Below are 21,859 nucleotides of genomic sequence, written 5' to 3'. Positions count from 1 at the left end.
ATTGCCTTTTGCAATTCCCCATGCTAGTATGTCTATCCCTTCATAAATAAACCATTCCATTAGACCAAAGTGTGGCGCCATCTTGTGGACAACATTAGATCATTCTGGAGGTCAACGGATCCACCACACGTAAATAACGGCAAGAAAATGTGTCAATTTTCAGATTTTTATTGTTTAGTTTTCAATGTATCACAAGGCTCAACAAGTATCACAATTAATTAAGCCAGCAAACAATGTCAGTATCTAGAGAACTGTTGTACAGTCAGGAAGGATAAAGGATAGGTCCACATAGCTTCAATCATCTCCCAGCAGTATTTAGAACTATACATAAATAATGTTAGATTGAGTGAAGGACTGACAGGGGTCCATATTATTGTTTTTTGTCGATATTGGAATGAGGAATATTATATGTACATGAAGTTTATGGATACGTTTAAGGATGACACACAAACACAAAATAAAAAATACTAAACTACAAAAATCACTGCAAAACTTTAAATAGGAAGAACATTAAAACACTAAATACATAGTGAACGTAGACTGAAGATACATAGTATATTTGACAAATTGATCCTCCTTCAATCAAAATGGTTTGCCTTAAGAACATCAAAGACCCCATCCTCTCCCTTTTGTTCACATTTCTCATTGTTGCAGATTTTAGTCGTTGTCAAACATTCATGGGTCAGATATGGCTCTTGGCTATGCAAGTATATTGAAAAAACAGTAATGATTGTTATGTTTTGAAGTGTGCTTGCGGTGCCAAAGTAAAAGTTGGGAAAGGGGACAGGGCAAATTGCTGATTTGTACAGGGGTGGATATATATGCATAATGACGACCATGTTGGCCTTTCGTATGCACGCAATCTTAACAGTAAGGGCTGTGACGGTTCAGTTTGATTCCCAGGCTGTTTGGGCAGAGAAATTGAGCAGTAAGGTTAGCTCCCAACGGTTAACCATCAGAATGGGTAACCGTTGGTCTCACTCCACACTCCCTAGTTTTATGAAATTTCTTCCTCCAAAATGTATACTTCTGCTTTGTATTAGGCTAAATAGGCCCAAATAGGCCTATTTAGCAATACCTCAATTGAAATTAGTTTCTCTGCAAGAATGGGAAACTGATTCTTGCAGAGACAACTACAGCTGATATATTGCAATCCCGATGATGATTTCATTATCATCCTTTTCTAACGTGTGTTCACCTGCTGAGACTGCGTGTGATAAACCATTGACTACCGCCATTTAATTGGTATGCTTTTTAAAATGTGACTTTTTAACTATTGATATTTGATTGTTATTTTTGCTCTTACATTTGTATTTTAGGTCATAAAGTGTATCTTGATAAGGTCAATATGAATCAAATGTAATATTATTGAAAGTATATTATGACTTCCCACAACTCTACAAGTACCAACGAGGACGTGTGAAGACGAAGGCCCTGATAAGAACATCCATCCCACAGAAGACCAGCGCGGTTGAGGTCAGTTTCTGCATCATAATGTGTGGTGGACATTAGTGCCTGCGATTATCTAATCATTTAAACCATTACACGTCCCATTAGAACACCTGTATTCCCATTTAACTACCAGTGCAAAACAGGGTTAGCATTTTGTAATGGGAAATTCCAAGAGGCCTTATAGATTCACAACATTATAAACAGCCTTATATAAAATGTCCATAAATATATTTACAAAAATACACACAAATGTACATTTTTGAACCCGAGCAAAACTTGCCGCAAATGGTATTACTGGTGGAAAAAATTACAGATGTTGTTATTTCATACAACAGAATCTGGATTTTTACAACCCTTCTCCAAACTGTTTCGAGAGCTTGATCCACTAACAGGGCAAAGTAACAACTGTGCTTCAGTAGAACCACGAGAAAGACATGATAGGGCGCTTCTAAAACTTTTTGGTATGGTATTAAAACAAAAAGTAGACGTCTGCTCATTGTAACCCACTTCGAACTGAATTCCAACAAATCAGGTGGAATAACTTCATGTTGAGTTTACTGGAGTTATGTTAGAAAGCTACACAGCATTTCACCTAGCTACGCATCAGTACCGAGTCCATTTCTAGAAGCCACTGGCCTAAATACTGACCACAGGTCCCAAAGTGACGGACCGTACACTTTCAGAGAAGTGGTAAAATATACATATATTGTGTTTTAGAAGGTGCCCTTGAGAACCATACCCACGCTACCATTTAAAAAAATATATAAAGTGCAATATTGTGGAACAAAGACACAAACTTTTTTGGTGGCATGCCTTTGTCCCTATATTGTCCAAATATTTAATAGCCAACAATAAATGATGGCAGCGCAATTGTCTAGTGACATGAACGACCTGCTGGCCATTCGAACAGACCTCTCCACCATTCATTTGTGGTCTCAACCAAAATAAAAGTAATGAATCGGACGTCTTTAAGTTAGTGCACCTCTCGTTTAACACCAAGGCTAATAATAATGATTATTATTATTAGTACCATGGTCCATGTCAGAAGCATGCTGTATTCCTAAGGCAACATCTGTGCTTCCTGCACATCCTCTCTCTCACATCGCTCTCCGTTATATACAGTATATGTGTGTGTGTGTGTGTGTGTGTGTGTGTGTGTGTGTGTGTGTGTGTGTGTGTGTGTGTGTGTGTGTGTGTGTGTGTGTGTGTGTGTGTGTGTGTGTGGGGGGAAATATTGCACTGTGTTTACCATCCACATGGCTGTTCCGTGTGGACTGGGCAGGGCTTGGGGACTCAGGGTGGGGGTCTGGGCCCTCAGAACAGGGGGTCTGGGCGCTCAGAACAGGATATCTGGGTTCTAGGCCCAGCGGCCGCTGGACACGAAGCTGCGGCTGATGGAGAAGCTGGCGTCGGAGCCCTTCTGCTTCCCCCAAGCGCCGAACGGCACCACGATGATGGTGCTGTTGTCCTCCGAGCCGTACTGCAGAGACTGGCGGGGTCAGGGAAATGAAACGCAATGGTGGGATGAATAAATTTGCTTCTAAATGAGCTTAACACACAGTGTCTCACTAAGTCATACGACTAATAATAATATTAAGTGGTACATTTTCAATCCCCCTGAGGTCAGCTCTAAATAAATAATAGTCATTAAGCAGACACAATGAATCAAAGTGACTTCCCAGTGAATTGTTTCATTCTGCAGTCATCTACTGTAACTGGAGGTAGAAGTCTGAGGAGAGAAGGCCTACCTGGTCCTTAGGCCACTAAGGTAGGAGTCTGAGGAGAGGAGGCCTACCTGGTCATGAGGACACTAAGGTCTCTGAAGGTAGGAGTCTGAGGAGAGGAGGCCTACCTGGTCCTGAGGACACTAAGGTAGGAGTCTGAGGAGAGGAGGCCTACCCGGTCCTGAGGACACTAAGGTAGGAGTCTGAGGAGAGGAGGCCTACCTGGCCCTTAGGCCAGTAAGGTAGGAGTCTGAGGAGAGGAGGCCTACCTGGTCCTGAGGACACTAAGGTCTCTGAAGGTAGGAGTCTGAGGAGAGGAGGCCTACCTGGTCCTGAGGACACTAAGGTAGGAGTCTGAGGAGAGGAGGCCTACCTGGTCCTTAGGCCACTAAGGTAGGAGTCTGAGGAGAGGAGGCCTACCTGGTCCTGAGGACACTAAGGTAGGAGTCTGAGGAGAGAAGGCCTACCTGGTCCTGAGGACACTAAGGTAGGAGTCTGAGGAGAGGAGGCCTACCTGGTCCTGAGGACACTAAGGTAGGAGTCTGAGGAGAGAAGGCCTACCTGGTCCTGAGGACACTAAGGTCTCTGAAGGTAGGAGTCTGAGGAGAGGAGGCCTACCCGGTCCTGAGGACACTAAGGTACCTGAAGGTAGGAGTCTGAGGAGAGAAGGCCTACCCGGTCCTGAGGACACTACGGTAGGAGTCTGAGGAGAGGAGGCCTACCTGGTCCTTAGGCCACTAAGGTAGGAGTTTGAGTAGAGGAGGCCTACCTGGTCCTGAGGACACTAAGGTCTCTGAAGGTAGGAGTCTGAGGAGAGGAGGCCTACCTGGTACTGAGGACACTAAGGTCTCTGTAGGTAGGAGTCTGAGGAGAGGAGGCCTACCTGGTCCTGAGGACACTAAGGTAGGAGTCTGAGGAGAGGAGGCCTACCCGGTCCTTAGGCCACTAAGGTAGGAGTCTGAGGAGAGAAGCGAGGAGGCCTACCTGGTCCTGAGGACACTAAGGTACCTGAAGGTAGGAGTCTGAGGAGAGAAGTGAGGTGGCCTACCTGGTCGGAGATCCTATAGGCGGCCTCTTTGGGATTGTGGCACTGGTTGATGACATCACAGATCTCCTGGCTGTTCATGCTGAAGTTAATTCCATCCGTTGTCAGCGCCAGGAAGGCATCGTGGACGTGGTGAAGCTGAAGAAGCCCAGAAACAAACCCAAGTCAGATATTTATATAAATAACCAATCTTTCCAATGAAAGGCCACGGCCATTCACTGTATCCCTTAATTGTATCCCCGACCATTTAGAGCCCCTCACCTTGATTCTGCGGGTTTCGGGCTGAGCGATGACACCCATGTTCTTGAGGTCGAAGTCCCCGATGCTGCGCGTCATGGCCAGCCTGCCGTTGACGTTGGGCTGCCCCAGGCTGTTCCACGTCACAAACCCTCCGCTCTGCTTTATCCTAGTAGAGCACAGAGAGAAAGACACATGACCTCCCGCTGAAGCAGGGCCAACCAATACATCTGTGCAGCCCTTTAAATCCCGGCGCGGGTTTCGAAGGGCTTCCACGAGCCACATTACACAATCCTCTTTAAAAAAAAAAGAAGGGGAAAAAATTCCCCGAACCCAAAAGGGAAGTAACATTGAGAGACAACACAGTGGAGGTATCCCTCCTTCCAGGAACAGCTAGCAGTGCAATAGGTGCAGAACAGGCAGACATATTAGTCGCAAACGGTACTATTCAGTCATTTAGCAGAGGTCTTCATCCACTTCAGATACAGGTGATCAAGGAGCAGGTAAGCATTTAGAACTGCAGGTTGGCTGTGGCCATAGGGGATCAAACCCGGAGCCCTTCGGCTGGGAGCCCAAAACAATCTTGTCGTCCTCTTCACCGAGCCCCACCCACTTAGGAGCCGGAGCACAACCCCGGCCTGAGCAAAGCGCAGACGGCGCGCTTACCTCTCCTTCTCGTCCTTTCTGTCGGGGTGGTGGTCGTCGGTGAGCTTGAGGGCCTTGCCCTTGCGGCACAACATGGCGCGGCTGTCCCCCACGCTGGCCACCACCAGCTCTATGCCGTCCCGCAGCAGAGCCACGGTGGCCGTGGAGCCCGCGTTCGCCCCGGACGCTGCCGGAGACATGGACGCACTGTTGTTTAGTTCCTCCGGTCAAGCCGTTCACACTGACACATGCGCACGCGCACGCACGCACGCACACACACACACACACACACACACACACACTTTTACCACGTATGAAAATACATGCACATACATAAAGAAAGTGAAAGACTACGTACAAGCCAAATAATAATAACACTGTTTTTTTATTTTTATGTAGAGAACTCAACATTTGAACCAACACACACCAACACACGCAAGACACATGTCAGACATGCAGGTCAAAAGGTCATGGTACAGGTTGAGGGCAGGAGCAAGTTGGTTTTCTTTACAGCTGAATACATGGATTATTGCTGATTATGGGTTATTAGTGTGACAGCCCATGTATACTTTATGGTCAGGGTGTGCAGAAGCCTATTGCCAGGGGGTTACATTGTTAGTTAACAGGGACAAAATGGCTTTACTTTTATTAGTCCAAACGTGGGCTTGTTAAAGTGTTTTGTATCCTAGTGTATGAAGTTGAATGTATACAAACAAATATTAAAATTGTACTGCTATTGCAGTACCATTAGCAGATCCATGCACTTTTTCTATTTTAACATACTTTTCCAACAAACATCAATAATTAGCCCCTTTTCTTGCATTTTAATTGCAATCATTTCAGTTCCAATTGTGAGTGGTGGACCACACAATGTCTGTTGAAATGGGGGCAAGGAAGAAAGCTGGCCTGTGTCAATCGCACGAGAGAAGTCGGTACACCTCTGGTAAGATTACAACCAGCAACAATGATCCTATCGTTATGAAATACCGCTTTCAAGGCAACGGAGCAAATGTGATCCAAGATTCAACATGTTATTATGAACACATAATTATAAGTTGATTCCACCCCTTAAGCCAAATGGCTGTTCAAGAAGAGAACAATCGTAAAATACATACAATTTGTTAATTTTACACCATTTATTTTTGTATTCATGGAGTTCAAAGGAACAATGAATAGCAGATGTGTATACATGCATTTTAGTTTCTGTTGCAACGAGACAAGATTGAAAATGTATATTCTTCCTTGAAAGGTGAAATAGAGGTTACTGAATGAAATGTAGGAATACATGCTATGCCCTAAACATGCCGATCGAATGATTGTGTTAATTTATTTACACAGGTAACCCTGCAGCCTGCGTATGTATGTGTCTGGTAGTTGGGATTAGTTTTGCTGCTGTTTTTATAACTACCAGAACATTTTATTTTACAACACATGATTTTCATTAATAATGTATTGTGTTTTTTCACTGTATGTTCAAATATGCGGGTGGGAAGGATGAACTGTGCACACAAAACTCAAATCGACTGAGGCGTGACGTTTCTACTGAGTTACTCCTCATGCAGTCATCCAGGTCAGTGCTGAATGCAAGGCAGTGCAGGGTTTGCAGTGATCTGGGCTTCTTTATTTCCCCTTAAGAAAAGCAGCATCAGGGGCCTGTGTCAAGAAGTTAGGCGTTTTTTTTTTTTTTTAATCTATGAACAGAACCTTGTCATATATAATCGCGCTTTCAGCAACAGGGGATATGCCTTTCCATCTCTGATTATTGTTGGGCCATTTATCGAGAGCAGCAATCTGTCCCAGAAGATAAACGTAGATTTGAGAAATAACAACCATTTTTCAATCAGGACAAGTGACTACCGTGACGTTACACAGGATCTAACCCACTGCAACGTGACATGGCACTGTATGGCAAGCGGCTGAGCATAGACTTTGAGAGAGAGCGAGAGATAAAGACAGAGCAGCGAGAGAAAGATGAAGAACCTTCCGGTATTCCAGGATATAGAACCAGCTGGACTCTCCTTCTATCTAGCCTCTGGCCATCCACATTGGTGCCAAGGGCCTCCAGCTCTTAGCTGGTTCAGCAACTGCCATAGATGACATGCATACACACACACACACACACACACACACACACACAGGCATATTGGGACATTTCACACAGCATGGCCTACTTGGTCGCCATGAGAACGGAACGCTATATGTACACAAAAGGCATACTAGGTTAAGACATACCTTAATCAGAAAATATTGCAGTTGAGATCATTAGCGCTATGAGGGGGAAGATAGAGGGAACCAATTGACGAGGCCTTGATGCTTGTGTTGAGAGCATATTACACTGATTAAGGCAGGTTTACACATGAAGCATGAACGTAATCTATATGTAAATGCCTGTTTTAACGCAATTGGTGCAGGCCAAGGCATCGGTGCAGCCCAAGGCCTCGGTGCTTTAGTACAAGACAGATTCATAATAAAAATAATACCTTTGTGTACTCAAGGCTGGTTTAGTAAAGTCGAATAAGTCACATGTTTATAGCATTAGACCTTAGATACTATGAAGATTCAAATCCTAGCGTCCCAGTTTCAAAAGGACAAGACTGTCATTATCTTTAGAAAAAACTCCATGAAGAGAATCCTACAGTTTAAAGAATTATTTTTTTGGATGATTTTAATCAAACTGTGTATTGGATACGTATGTGTTACGTTGAAGTGTCCTACCACTTGGAGAGAGATGCAAATGCTTCTGCAGAGCCTTGTCTACTTCCAGGAAGGCTTTGGTCAGAACCAACTCCAGGTTGTTCTCCTGCACCACCAGGTCCCTACAATCACAACCAGAGACGGACAACACCACAATCCCATCAGCCTGTCGTTATGAATGCTCCAAGTCGGATCAGCACATATGTCTAGTACAAGTATAAGGAGTTCATTATGGAACCAATACTACACTACATTATACATAATACATTATACATGCAACACAGACAACTATTCAGTGGGGATTTCCAATGCATTTCATCAGGTGGTGTAACCACACAATGGCATGCATTCTTCTCTAAGGCAAACAGATTTTCCAAGCGGTTTTCCCCCAGCCTCCTTACTTGATGTACTTCTCCATGTATTTGTCACAGAAGTCGGCCGCCTCCGGCCCGCCGTGGCCGTCAAACACGGCAAAGTAAATGATGTTGTTGGTCATCTGGGAGAGCTGGAAGCGGTCCTCGTTCTCCTTGCGCTGGCCGATGAGGGAGGCCGTGCCCACCTTGGACAGGCTGACCTTGGGGATGATCTTGCCGTAGCGGATGCTGGAGGGTAGCAGGATGGGCTCGTCGATGCGGTTGTCCCAGATGCCGAAGGAGTCCCAGGTGGTGGGGCTGCCGCTGCTGTCCGGGTCGAAACGGGTGTTGCTGGGGCGCCGGCCGGAGGTGTGCAGGGGTCTGCGGGAGGCGGCAGACCGCAGCGGGGTGGCCTGGAAGACGGCAAACGGAGGAGAGGCGGCGTGTCGTAGCAGGCCCCTGCAGCCCGTCCGGGGCCCGCGGCACCGTGCGAGGTGCACAAGAGAGGCTGCTGACATCACAGGGACAGCCGAGGACTGGAGCACGCTCTGTGGGAGAAGGATCTGCCGGGTTACACTGGAAACACAATCAGGAGGAAATTATTCAAATACACTCTTCGATAACGATGCTTTGTTCACAAACAGCATTGTGTTGGAATGGCTTCATTGTGGGAGGATAGGCTGGGCACCTTTTTTTTTTTTACACATCCTTCAAGGAAAACAAAGAGGGTATTTTTTGTAAATTCAGTAAAGAAGCTAATATTTGGGGGCATAATAGGTTTATAGTCAACAGGTATATAACTGGTTGGCTGGTGGATTCAACAAAATCAATGGTTGCGGTCTTATAGTCTTTTTTGCTTATAAAAGTTCTTTCTCCGCAAGGTGTGTAGGAAACCTGCTGAATCACTCCATTATAATTGAATCCTCTGAATATAAAATATATTTTGAGGAAAGGGTGGATCATAAGCTCTGTCTTATTCACCTGCACAATTATTATTGGAAAATTCCCCTTGAGAAAGGGGGTTTAGGTCAGGGGGGAACATTGTAACTTTTCTCCATTCCTCACTGAACTTGTTATATTGTGTTTACAATTTTGAAGAAGCATTCCTACCTCTCTCAATTTATGCACAAAAAACACATAGGAAAATACTGTTTCAAAGGTTGTGCAGGTAAGAGAAGAATAGTGGAATCGAATCTCGAATCTGGACCATCCTTTACAAAAGGAAAGTATGTAATGCAGTCCCACAAAAATATTATTTATATTTTAAATAAAATGTTTGTTCTTCAACCTATCTCTTAACTGCTTTGCTTGTATATTTGCCGTCTATTATAACCATGATTGGACAATATGAAAATAGAGACAATCGCACAACCCTAATATACACAGCATGCTATAATGTATGCTATATATAATATAATTCCGATAAGTCATTTTGAGTTCATTCAGAGGAAGATAGAAGTCAAGGTTTACATATTAATTTTGGTGCTGAGGTTTACTTAGAGCATTTGACAAATTAATAACTTTTAACTTTGTAAATGAGCTCAGAAAAAGGTGTTATTCATTTTTCATTGTCAATGTTTGCCTTCCAGACTAAAAATAGGATACTGACCATCAACAGTTAGGTTTATGCATGTAGCCAATTAATGTCTGCTTGAGCCTATTATCAGTAGAATATTAATGCATTAAATAAATGTGCGCGCTGTGAACACATCAACAAAGCATTTTTGCCACCTCTAGATATCCATTTGCCACCCTGGGCCACCCCAGTTACACATTTCTAGAACTGCCCCTGCTCCCTGACATGTCTCATAATAACCATACAAAACCAAGATGTACTGATTACCCACCGTGGTGCGAGTTACTGAAACACTAACGTGTACACTAAGGTTCAAGTCCATATTTAAGAGATTATTAAAAAGAGCTGCCCCAGCGAAGGGCATTCCAGGCGAATGTGCCACACAAGCCCACACCCCATATCACAACCTCGACGGTGACCATGTAGAAATACAAAACACGGCCATACAGCGGGATGCGTGCATTAACCGTATCCAGTTATTGCACTTGCACCCGTTGACCTTAACTATGAACCTTTCCGATCTTAAAGGGTAAATAACGCACACATGATGCAACTCGTCTTGCGTCAGCTCACAGGCGTTTAACAAGCTAACGAAGGCTAGCGAACATACGGGTTCAGTAGTTCAACGGTTTAGCTGAAACGAATAGGTTCTTTATACGACTTATATTAGACGCAAAGCATAAATAATTCACTACCATGAATTTAAAAACAAAATTCAAGAGGGCAAAGCCATTTCAATGTACGTCAATGTAATGTTTTAGGGGAGGTTGACCCAGTTGCTATGTTAGCAATACACACTGTGTGTAAACAGAGTTCATACGACATTTCGATCTTTTGCTACCAATAAAACTCCTACCTTGTAGGGTTACGGACGGAATTCCCCAGCATATACCTTTGAACTCAGATTAATGGCACGTCCGCCAATGTAGATAACACTGCCGTGGTCCAATGTTATCAAACAAGGTCTCGCTTCTCGACGGCGCGAATCACAACGACTGGAATAACTACGCCCCGCCCACTGTCCGATGATTGGTCATACCAATTGTATCGCTCTGTGCGGCATGCATTTGATGGGTGTCAAGTGCAAACTAAAAACACACAAACACGCACGCACACGCACACACGCGCGCGCACACACACACACACACGCACACACACACAAAAACTAGATTCAATTCAGGAAAAACGATAATGCTCAGTACTAAGTTTCAGTTTCGATTCTGGCTCAAGTGTTGAGCTTACCTGGGCATATAAGCAAAGGGAAACCCAATATAAGCATAAGCTTCGCTATGAGGGTGGACATATCGAGAACGCCAGAATGTTTTCATGGGGAGAAATTCATTTAGCAAAGCCGAATGATTTGGCGGAAAACCGAGAGTCAGAGAATGGCATTCAGTTCGTACCAACGACCAAACTAATAATAACAAGTTTCTCTGCGAATAATTCAACGGTAACGTTTACCAAAAGTGATGGAAGAGCATATTTTCTTCGGCGGCAAAGGAACCACGACGGAAATGGGAGATTCGGGAAAACCAGTGAGTAAATTTAGCACCAAGTGGTCTGGATATATATTGTTGTTCTCTCTTGAACAGTGGCGTGTCTAGACTCATTTAGTTGGGTTGGAACCGGGGGGGCACATTATAATGCAGGGTAACACCGGCCCCAAAACATTAACTTTGAAGACCAGAGAATGAAGGCTGTATCCGCTATACATTTCACAATTTAAAAAATGACAAATAAGAAGTATTGATTCGGAATGTAAGAAATAGGTCCATTGCATTCGATGATCGGTCCACAAATGACTAGGAGAACAAAAAAGCTCACAATAAAAAAATATGTTGTAGTCTAGTTAAACACAACCGTTATGCTGGACATGTCCCTGTTCCTTTTTTTCTAGAGAGCATCATGTGCAAACACGTCGAAGCTTCCAGTTCAGGAGACTCTGGGGTTCTCCTGCTGTCCAGGGATGGCTCTGTCGTCAATGTGGACCTCAGTGCACCCGCCATTCCAAGGTGATGTCTTAGTCGTCATATTGTCATTGTTGTGATAAAATGGGAAAGGTTTGTCTAATACGTTTTAAAGATATTCAACACATGTGTTTCCTTGTTTCACTGTGATTCAGATCGCTCCAAAACTACTTTAAGAAAAGGATCATTCAGGTCGCATGTGGAGACCAACATTCCATAGTTTTAACTGAAGGTAGGCTATAGGTCTGACCAGCTCGATAGATTTAGCCTACAACCAAAACTATTTGTCATTATACTGTTGCCTATACATATTGCTTTCAGATGGACAAGCATTGTCTTGGGGCAGCAACGCTCGGGGGCAACTGGGTCTCACCCTCCCAGAGACCTCCGTCGTTCCGTCCCCTACACCAGTGGCAGCCCTGTCAGGGCTACCCCTAGTCCAGGTCACCGCTGGGGGAGCCCACACTCTGGCCTTGTCTGTATCTGGAACCGTATTCGGCTGGGGGCAGAATGACGCTGGGCAACTGGGTCTTGGAGACACGACAGGTATTAGGCCTGTAGGAATGTTCTCTTTTAGTCAGGAGGTTCTGACTAAATAAACTCATTAGTCATGAGAAGGCTGGTGATAGGACCTATGAGTTGCTTGTTTCCTTAGAGACGATCAGGTGATGATCTGCTCAATTTAATGGTTCTCCTTTAATCCCATTATGGGGACATGACATAGTTTTTATATTATTATTATATAGATATTATTCAAGGACAAAAACCATAGACCTCACCTGGTCGCATGCTGTTATCCTGGAGATTATGTGAACTAAACCTGTATTTTTCCTATTCTTTTGAATGTGTGAATGAAATTGAATTTCAATTCATGTTTTCAGACAGATCTACTCCAGTGACAGTTGAGTGTCTCAACCTGAAGAAGACCGTTTCCGTTTCTTGTGGTGAAAGACACACTGCTGTTTTGACAAAGGTTCCTACATATTCTTATTTTAGTAATGTAGTTTCCATCCATAATGATTGCATTAAGCTATGTCCTATTTAATGAACTCAATAAAAAATATATCCCTACTGTAAAGTCTGTGAGTCGGCTCACAGACTAATCAGACAGATTTCCTTGTGTGTTCCTTTAGGGAGGTGTGGTGTTTACCTTTGGCAGCGGTGGCTGTGGGCAGTTGGGACACAACTCTCTGCTGAATGAGCTGACCCCTCGTGTGGTGGCTGAACTCTGGGGCGCAGCGGTCACCCAGGTCTCCTGTGGCAGGTACTCTGTCTTCATCCTTTCACTACTATTCACTAGGAGACGCTTGAATCCAAAGGGACTTACAGTGACTTGTCATTAAGGAGCAGGTAGAGCGTGACCATCTTGCTCAAGGATGCCCAGGGGTGAGGTTGTGGACGTTGGGGATCGAACCCAGTACCTTTTGCCTGGCAGACAAACATTACAGACAGTGTACTATTCTACTGAATCTATGTATATATGAATTGTTATTTTTCAAATAATCACTGGCTTCTTTTAATCTACTATTCTACCGAATCTATGCATGAATTGAATGTCTTTTTTTTAATTGACTCATATTTTTGATCGATGATTTGCTTACACATCACCAATGTATTTATTATAATCACTACCCATTTAATTCAGGTTAATACAGAAATGTCACTAGCTTCTTAGTTTCTTCTATTTATTTTCTGCAGCAACCACACCATGGCATTAGTAGGCCCAACAAAGAAGATCTATTCATTTGGTCGTGGAGAAGAAGGCCAGCTTGGAAACAGGCTCACCACAGACTGTTCGGTGCCTCTGCCTGTTCTGCTGCATCATGGTAGGAAGTCACTCAGTTCAGGGTTAAGTTTAGGGTAAAGGAGCTTCAGGAAGCATTTTTCATGTTTTATTTACCTAGGTCCTAGGGTTAAAGTCACAATGTGTAACGATTAAACTTGCTCGAGGCATACATTAATCTAGACATCTCTCTCTCTATATATATATATAGATGCATATATGCCGATCAATAGCGATTTGAAGTGTTTATAGTGGGGCTATGCTAGTTTGCGACACCGTTGCACAGCCAGCTGTAGGGGATAGAACATAGTCATTTAGTTTTTTGAAACCTGAAAGTTTCCCACCTACTTATTGGTAGGGGCTCAGTCAAGAACAATGTTGCATAATTCTTACATAATCTTTTCATTCAGCTTTACAATTCGGTGTATATACAGAAAAGAATATATATTATATAAAGGATATATATATATATAATATATATATATTTATACATATATATACATTTATGTTGGCTTTCCTTTGCATTAAAAAAGATGACCAGAAGAATATTGGGCGAATATTTGCTGGAGGAAACCAATCTCTTGCCCTTTGTTCTCTCAGTCAGGTAGGAGTCTTTGTATTTTGCATTAATTTGTTTGGATGCAAGACATTTAAAATGGTTGTTTAGTTATCTTGGGGTTGTCTTACAGGAGGCTGAGAAGGATGTTCCTGGGATTATTACTGCTCTGGATATGGACACCATCGACTTCTGGCTCTCAAACTGTCGGGAGGCGAAATCATGGCGTAAAATTAGGAAGTAAGCCCTAAATCTGACAATCACAGTATGTAATTGATGTTTATTAAGGACATTAAATGTAAACTGGTTTAGAGTAATATATTTAATTGAATATATCAATTTATTTCTAGACAGATCAAGGATATATTCTCATCCACATCTTCCTTGAACGCCAGCTTTCTTGACAGAAGGTAACGCATTTTACAATCTTTTCAATTAATGTATTATCATTTCAAGTTGCTCTTCCAATAATAATTTTCAATTTTTACCTGATCAAAATAGTGTTGACAAGCACTACCAGACCTCCCCCAGGTGCTCTGGCTTGGACTTGGTTCTTGTCAACAAAGCTCTGGCCAAGCTAGCGACAAACACTAAAGTGCTATTGGAGGTACAGCAACATTGAGTGAAAATACCAGCCTCTCTCTGCCTTTTATTCAATAAAATATATCATCCCGTGTTCAGAGTCAAACACTGACAACGCTGTCAATGACTTTGTCCTGGACGATGCTATAGGTGGAGACTGTCGTCCGAGACTGTCTCCTGCCCTCGTTGAGTGGGCAGCCGGTCGGGTTGGAAGGCCTGAGGGTTTACTACCTGCTGGTGGCGCTGCTGCAGGTGCTGCTCAGGGACAACTTTGGTCAAATTCTCTCTGTGAGGGTGGCTGATGCCTTCCTCTCTCTGCACCAAGACAGAATGGAAGTCCTCGGTAATAGACCCAAAGAACCGATAATTTAAAATGCAATGCAATGTGTTGTCCAAAACTGTACATTTTTGCGCTGTGTTTGTGTGATTGATGCAGTTCGACTATGGTCCTGGACACCTCGCTTCTTCCGATCTGCAGTGAGGACGTTCTGTAAAGCATCCAGGAAGCTCCTTTCATCCTTAGGTGTGGATTACAGAGAGCAAACCGACTTCTTTATGAAGACAGCAGGGGTTTTGCAAAGGCTTCATTCTGTGAGTGTTTTACTGGCAGGTTGTGGATGCTTAGTGTAAATAGAGATTTGTGATAAAGGATTAGGGACGGACTGGGTAGTAGCTAATGGTGTTCTATGCCTATGGTCCAAAAGGTTCTGGGTTCCATCAACAATGTGAAATGCCCAAGTATTCTGTAGAATCTTTTTCAAAATTGTACTTAATCTTTTTCAAAACATGCGTATGGAGCAGGGCTCTCCTCAATTAACAAATAGCCAAATGTGATGTTTCCCCTGTATTGACATGTATCTGAAATCACTTCAAGTCATTTTGTGTCAAAGCATGGTGCTGAATAACTGAAAATTAATGTCATGACTGCAGACCAGCAGTAACGGTTCACGGCGCCTCGCAGAAAGTGTTTTCCATGTGACGACAGTCACAAATATCATCAAGATGGTGAGTATTTAACAAAACAATTATAAAGGACCTTTTCAGAAATGCCCTAATTTCTCCCTATCATATTTTTTACATATAAATGACTAATGATATTTGTGGCATACAATAGCGACCTTAAGTACAATACAAATCTTTGGTCATTTATTATAGAAATCAATATAATAATAATAATAATAATAATAATATATAACTACTGGTTGTTTATATCTAACTATATTTTTTCTCTACTCCTTAGTTTGAACAACTGATACTCAGTTGTTACTCAATCCAGCAGTATCATCAATGGTTCCTTCATGAACTTAATGATGAACAACAAAGGACACAGATCAAGCAAGAATATTATTCGGTATGCTGTTTAGACAGTAACTCATGTGAATTAGGTTTGCTGAAATATGGTTCCCTATGCTTCTGAGATAATACCTCTATATTTGTATTCTATATATAGAGTATCCTGTTGTCTCTGGTGAAGTACCCTTGCATTCTACCCATAGAATGCAAGATGAAGCTGTGGATGTATCATCTGAATAGTGCCACGGTAAGGTTATATTTATTAAAAAGGATGTTTTCATGAGCTACCACAAAACTGTTAATTTCTGCGGTCCTTAGAAGCCACACTGACAATAAAAGTTTAATAAAGCTACACACATTATGCTAAGCTATGCGATGCAATACCATACCATACAATGCCATGCCATACACTTAGTTGATATACTATGCTATGCTATGCTATATGCTAGGCTATACTTTACTTGACGATACCATACTTCTACCAGACTGTCCCTCTACTATTCCAGTTACAGCCAGGATTCATTGAATTCACCATCAACCGGGGCACGGTGCAGCAGGACACTTTTCAATCGCTGAGGACGTCAAACCATGACCAAACATTAAAACTTGCGGTGGGTCAGCAAAGCATTTCCCAAGACATAACAATTAGCAATTTGGTTCTACCTAGCTAACACTTGGTTAAATCTAAATGTGTTTGTACATTTCAACTTGTTCTTTTTCCAATTACATTTGATGATTGTGGCATAGTGCAGTTTTTTTATTTATTGTATATTTATTCAATGGAAATACCGCACTATACACGATTCTCTAGTGTTTTCAATCCAGGGATCAGGTGAATTCACAATATTTAAATTGTAAGACATTACTCAAGTTATTTTCCCTGCAAAACCTCTTATGTTTACAGGTGAAGTTTAATGAGGAATATGATATGCATCTTGGAGGTGTGATAATGGAGTTCTTTCACCTCCTTGCAAAAGAACTTCAGAAGGCAGAACTACAAATACTAGAAGTGAACGAGCACGGAGTGGCCTGGTTCAGCAAGAATGTACGTATAAATAAGTGACATTTTATGTTATTTTATCACAAGTAGACTGTGTGGAATACATGTTTTGGTATTGTTAAGGCTCAAACACACGCTTACGTCAAGCTCGTAAGTGAAGATCAGCAAAGGGCTGCGCCGCTATACAGAGACTGTCCCCCATAGACTGCCCCTTTTTACGGCCGATGGGCTATTCGAAGACGTGCAGTCCTTCCAGGGCTTAGCAAATTGTTGCAAGGAAGGCTTTAAAACATTTTTTTTTTTAAATCGAGCAGTTTTCCATACTGTCTATTGTTTCAGTACTTGGTAGAGGGTTCATGTTGATTTGGGTTCGGAAACGCTACACTGTCCTCTTGAGTACAGGTGAACATAACGTGGAAGTTTTAATGCAGGGCACTCTGGATAGACCCACGTCCCGTCTAAAATCCCTACGTGGATCTTCACGAAGAGGGGTCAATCCACACTTCCTTCCATCCGTCCACTCATCATGCATCAATCATCCACCCATCAGTCATGATTATTGTATTGTCCATTTATGACAATAAAGTTATTATGGACTGCTTCCTCCAGGTTGCCCAGCTGACTGATGAGTTCTTCCTACTGGGCACGCTCTGTGGCATGGCTCTGTATAACCAGTGCCTGATGAACATCCCCTTCCCCCTGGCTCTCTTCAAGAAGCTCCTGGGCTTGAAGCCAACCCTGGACGACCTCATGGAGCTGTCGCCAACTGTTGCACAGTACTTCTATTCTATGCTACACATTACATGACATGCTATAATAGGCTATATATAACACTGTCCTTTGCTATGCTATACTATTAGATGATATGCATTGCTACACGTTACTAAACTATTAAATATGCTATGCTATAAAATAGTATGCTATACTACCACTTTATTATACTACTACTGTACTACTATACTATATGAAACTATCCGCTTTATTTACCACCGTTTCATCATAAAGTTGACTTGACTTTAAGTGTCATCCCACTGTCGTACCAACAGGAGTTTAAAGGAACTGCTGGACTATGAAGAGGAGGCTGTTGAGGACCTACAGTTTGATTTTGGAGGGGTAAGAGCCAATGAAGACTGTTTAAAAGCACTTTTAAAGAGAGACCTCACTCTAATGTTACACCAACTTTACTTCTGTAGGATGCTGAAGATTTGGATCTTCTACCTAATGGAGAGTTCATTCAAGTGACCAAAGTCAACAGGTGTGTGTGTGTGTGTGTGTGTGTGTGTGTGTGTGTGTGTGTGTGTGTGTGTGTGTGTGTGTGTGTGTGTGTGTGTGTGGGGGGGGGGGGGGGGGGGGTATTTGTATTTGCAAGTGTACCTGTGTGTTTCTGTGTGTATGCACAGTGTGCATTCAAAGACACATGTGTATCTAACCCAGGCAGAAATATGTGGACCTCCAAGTGGACATGTTGTTCAGCCGCTCAGTGGAGCATCAGTTCAGGGAGTTTGAGAGAGGCTTCTCTAGAGGCTGCCCTTCACCTGCCTGGAGAATGTTCCTCCCTGATCAACTCATGACGCTCCTCAAAGGAGAGGAGGTCTTCAACTGGGACGATCTGAGACAGGTTAGACATCCATCCCTATCCCCTTCAAATGCACCCGACACCTCAGGATTTATCTTTTAGAGCCTGACTAATATATAAGGGCAGGCGCTCCTCCTCCTCCTATCAAAAATATCTCACTACCAATAATAACAGGCTGCTAGTTGCGCAATATACTAGATTATTATTATTATTATTGATTTATTCTGGCACTTCGTCCTCCACAATAGTGCATTTCTTCGCATGCTCTTGAGTGAATGAGCCAGTGCTGTGGTGCAATTTCACTGAGGATTTGCACACTTTTGAGTGGTATGATCAGAGCAGTGTGTCTTCATTGGAACTTAAGTGGGTCGTGTTTCCATAAGAGTGCTCTCACCGGCGCCACCACACAGCCCCATTATAACTTCCAGCACTGCTCCAAACCTTTGCGCATGAGCAGCACGGGAAGGAAGAGACGGGATCAAGGGTTTAGCAGTTCGATGCAGTTCAGCGCCCCATACAACGCACGACTATGGACTGCCTTTATTAACACCTACAGTTATTCACGAAACACAGCGCAACTAACAAATGAACATAACACTCACATTAACGGTGGCGACAACAATGCACACAACATGACAACAAAACAAAACACAGCTACACTCCAACAACGACCAACCCCAACCACCCGAACCCCGATAAGTTTCCCAACCACAAAGGAACCAGGAGGGTCTTTCGCGCACGGAAACGGCATCAACCGATTTTTGACTCCCTGATTTCGTAATCTCCCTCTGCCCCTAAAATCCAGTATCGGTCTGGCTCTAATATCTATCTAGCTAAATATAAATAAATATATTGATATTGATGCAGAAATATCTCTATATATATGTTTGCGTGTAAGAAAAATATTTTTGCATTTTTCCTTTTTACAGAATGCAAAATATCAAGGCTGCACATCTAACGATGAAGTTATCAAAAACTTTTGGATCGTCTTCGCGGAGTTCTCCATGGAACAAAAGAAGGACTTCCTAAGTAAATAAAACTCAAAATAACATATCATAACTTGTATAAATTATTATTGCTATTTGATTGGTTGGCTCCATTGTTGTATCGCTTAAAACCGTATACCGTATATAACAACCAATAGACATTAACATGTGAAATGTCATTTTCCCCTCCTAAAGAATTCATATCTGGAACAGACAGAAATCCCAAACTTCGCAGTTCAACAATCATGATGAAGATTAACTTGTCGTGTAAACCAGAGCCTGAGCTGTACTATCCAATGGCTGTGACCTGCAGTTGGACTTTGATTCTCCCAAACTACAGCAACATCCAAACGCTTCGTCAGAAACTCCTTCATGCGGTCGAGTGTTGTGATACTTTTGGATTATCGTGAAATTGTTTAACCTAATCGAGACTGCTACAAATTTGCTACCACTTTTCCTGATTTTGTAATTCCAATCATTTAAATTTCACTTTTGGCTGTTGGACCACACAATGTCTGTTGAAATTGGGACAAAGTCGAAAGCTGGCCATGTGTTAAATGCATGAGAAGCTGGTAGAGATGTGCTAAGCTAAGAACAAACAACAATGATCATATCATTAAAAGATGAACAGTAGTAAGGCAAGGGAGCAAATGAGAACTCAGATTCAACAAGCCATTCAGCTTTTTTGCCTAAAGCCAATTGGCTTTGTTCCAGAAGAGAACAAAGCTTACAGTCATACAATTTCTTAATTGTACACGCTTTAGTTTTTTTATATATTAATTTAATTTATAGGTAATTAATAGCATCAAGTTTCAGCAATTTAGATAATGTAACTAAAAAAACTTTTATTTTCATATTCTTCCTCAAAGGTGCGATAGATGTGACTCAATTAAATATAGTTATTCACGACCCAAAAAGTGCAGATTGCATTATTGTGTAAACAAAGGTTACCATGCAACCTGCTTCATATCTACACTGTGCCTGTAGTCTGCCTCTTCTGTGCTATAAATTATAAGATTGATGACGGGAGCCAACAGCCGTGAAGCTAAACCTTCTCTTGAGGGGAAACCACAAACTGCGAATTAATAGTTATAAAGGAATCAGAATGGCCTCCATTAAGAACAGACAATACATATATACATATATATGTAGCAGATCCACAGAGCGCATGGACACCAGGGTTGCTTTTCAGCACAAGCAAGTAGTTTATTTAGACTATGGACAGTCAAACATCACAAATCATAAATCCGCCGAGGCGGTCACAGGGAGCGTTTCTGGGGATCTATTGCAGCGATCGTCCATGTGGTTCAACCATCCCTCTGCTCCCGATCCTCCTCACTACAAGATAAAGCAGGCACATAAATACACACTCCCTGATTGGTCTGATTGCGAGCAGGTGCTCGCAATCAGACCAAATCCACCCAGCAGATCCGGTGTGCTCCGAACATGCCCATACTCCTGCAGGCCAGACGCCGCACGTCCCCCCACTATATATATATATATATATATATATATATATATATATATATATATACGCAAATTACATTAATTTAGTTGGGATTTGTTTTTTTTGCTGCTTGTATTGCTACCAGAATAAACATTTTTATTGAATACAACATGAAGATGTATAGTTAAATCGATAATATAGATGAACTTAGATACAATTAGATAACAATTTAAGTGACTTTATATACAACTCTTATCTTGACCTTCGTTGGTCAAATGCTGACATCCTAGCAAGGAATCTATGATGAATTAACGATATTTGTGAACAAATTACATTTTACATCACATGCTTTTCCCAATAAATCATTTTAACTTTTCACTGTATGTGCAAATATACCTGGCAAAATAAAATGACTCAATTCAGATTAAGCGTCACACGTGTGAGTGGTGTTTCTACGGAGTTACCACTTATCATCTTGTTCAGTTGTTATATTCAGGGATTTTTAATAACAACTCATGTTTACCAGGATCTTGAAGGGATTGAATTGGATTTCTTTATTTCCCCTTAAGAAAAGCAGCCTCAGGGACCCCTTCCGAGGAGTCAGGACAACTCAAAACTAGACTGAATGATTTGGTTTAATTTAAATGTTTATCTATGAACAGAGTCGGCCCTCCCTATACGCAAATTAACTGGCAGCTTAGGGCCTCCGACCGCCAGGGTGCCCCCAAGAGCGCTGTCTTTTTATATATATATATATATATATATATATATATATATATATATTTTTTTTTAATACACAAAGCAATTACACAAAAAATACAAAAAGCGGATAAAAACTGAAAGGGTTATGAATGCATACAGTCGCTTGTTTTCTCTGGCAAAACGACTCGTATCAACCGCAAAGCAGGGCCCCAAAATGATCCTGCTTAGGGCCCCCAGGTGT

At 42.3% G+C, this 21,859-nt stretch overlaps 2 protein-coding genes across 6 annotated transcripts; one reads left to right on the top strand and one right to left on the bottom strand.

Annotated features, from left to right (window-relative positions):
• Positions 1-202: 202 nt before the first annotated feature.
• Positions 203-10,712, bottom strand: LOC307070936 (protein phosphatase Mn(2+)-dependent 1K-like). 4 transcript variants are annotated; one of them, XM_079729716.1, is made up of 7 exons: positions 10,583-10,712; positions 8,199-8,726; positions 7,819-7,919; positions 5,125-5,290; positions 4,483-4,627; positions 4,225-4,359; positions 203-2,941 (listed from the first exon to the last, which is right to left on the bottom strand). In XM_079729716.1, the coding sequence occupies exons 1-7, from the start codon at positions 10,612-10,614 to the stop codon at positions 2,810-2,812; spliced, it is 1,239 nt and encodes a 412-aa protein (XP_079585842.1). In that variant the 5' UTR covers positions 10,615-10,712; the 3' UTR covers positions 203-2,809. The 4 variants fall into 4 exon arrangements, with proteins under 4 accessions (XP_079585842.1, XP_079585843.1, XP_079585845.1 ...); XM_079729717.1 differs by having other exon boundaries at positions 8,199-8,698; positions 10,583-10,710; XM_079729719.1 differs by having other exon boundaries at positions 8,199-8,698; positions 10,619-10,700.
• Positions 10,713-10,957: 245 nt separating this feature from the next.
• LOC307071075 (putative E3 ubiquitin-protein ligase HERC3) lies at positions 10,958-21,350 on the top strand. 2 transcript variants are annotated; one of them, XM_079729948.1, is made up of 24 exons: positions 10,958-11,261; positions 11,624-11,738; positions 11,849-11,925; positions 12,015-12,239; positions 12,575-12,666; positions 12,827-12,957; positions 13,392-13,519; positions 14,010-14,080; positions 14,166-14,272; positions 14,383-14,442; positions 14,534-14,639; positions 14,765-14,957; positions 15,051-15,205; positions 15,545-15,619; positions 15,855-15,965; positions 16,065-16,154; positions 16,414-16,518; positions 16,812-16,952; positions 17,517-17,683; positions 17,954-18,020; positions 18,101-18,162; positions 18,342-18,525; positions 19,413-19,512; positions 19,665-21,350. In XM_079729948.1, exons 1-24 carry the CDS (start codon positions 11,045-11,047, stop codon positions 19,877-19,879), a joined length of 2,994 nt encoding a protein of 997 aa, XP_079586074.1. In that variant the 5' UTR covers positions 10,958-11,044; the 3' UTR covers positions 19,880-21,350. The 2 variants fall into 2 exon arrangements, with proteins under 2 accessions (XP_079586074.1, XP_079586073.1); XM_079729947.1 differs by having other exon boundaries at positions 16,393-16,518.
• Positions 21,351-21,859: the final 509 nt, after the last annotated feature.

This window comes from Pollachius pollachius, assembly GCF_949987615.1.
Source record: "Pollachius pollachius genome assembly, chromosome: 2".
NCBI lineage: Eukaryota > Metazoa > Chordata > Actinopteri > Gadiformes > Gadidae > Pollachius > Pollachius pollachius.
Note: the sequence above shows the minus strand (reverse complement) of the source record. Positions and strands in the feature narration are given on the sequence as shown.

Excerpts from the sequence above, each read along its gene's own strand:
- LOC307070936 (XM_079729716.1), bottom strand. The coding sequence starts at position 10,614 with ATGCTGGGGAATTCCGTCCGTAACCCTACAAG. Across the intron at positions 8,727-10,582 it reads TCCGTCCGTAACCCTACAAG|TGTAACCCGGCAGATCCTTC; the intron begins GTAGGAGTTTTA and ends TTGTGTTTCCAG. Across the intron at positions 5,291-7,818 it reads TTTGCATCTCTCTCCAAGTG|CGTCCGGGGCGAACGCGGGC; the intron begins GTAGGACACTTC and ends TGTCTCCGGCAG.
- LOC307071075 (XM_079729947.1), top strand. The coding sequence starts at position 11,045 with ATGTTTTCATGGGGAGAAATTCATTTAGCAAAGCCGAATGATTTGGCG. Across the intron at positions 14,273-14,382 it reads TCATGGCGTAAAATTAGGAA|ACAGATCAAGGATATATTCT; the intron begins GTAAGCCCTAAA and ends ATTTATTTCTAG. Across the intron at positions 15,620-15,854 it reads TCACAAATATCATCAAGATG|TTTGAACAACTGATACTCAG; the intron begins GTGAGTATTTAA and ends TCTACTCCTTAG.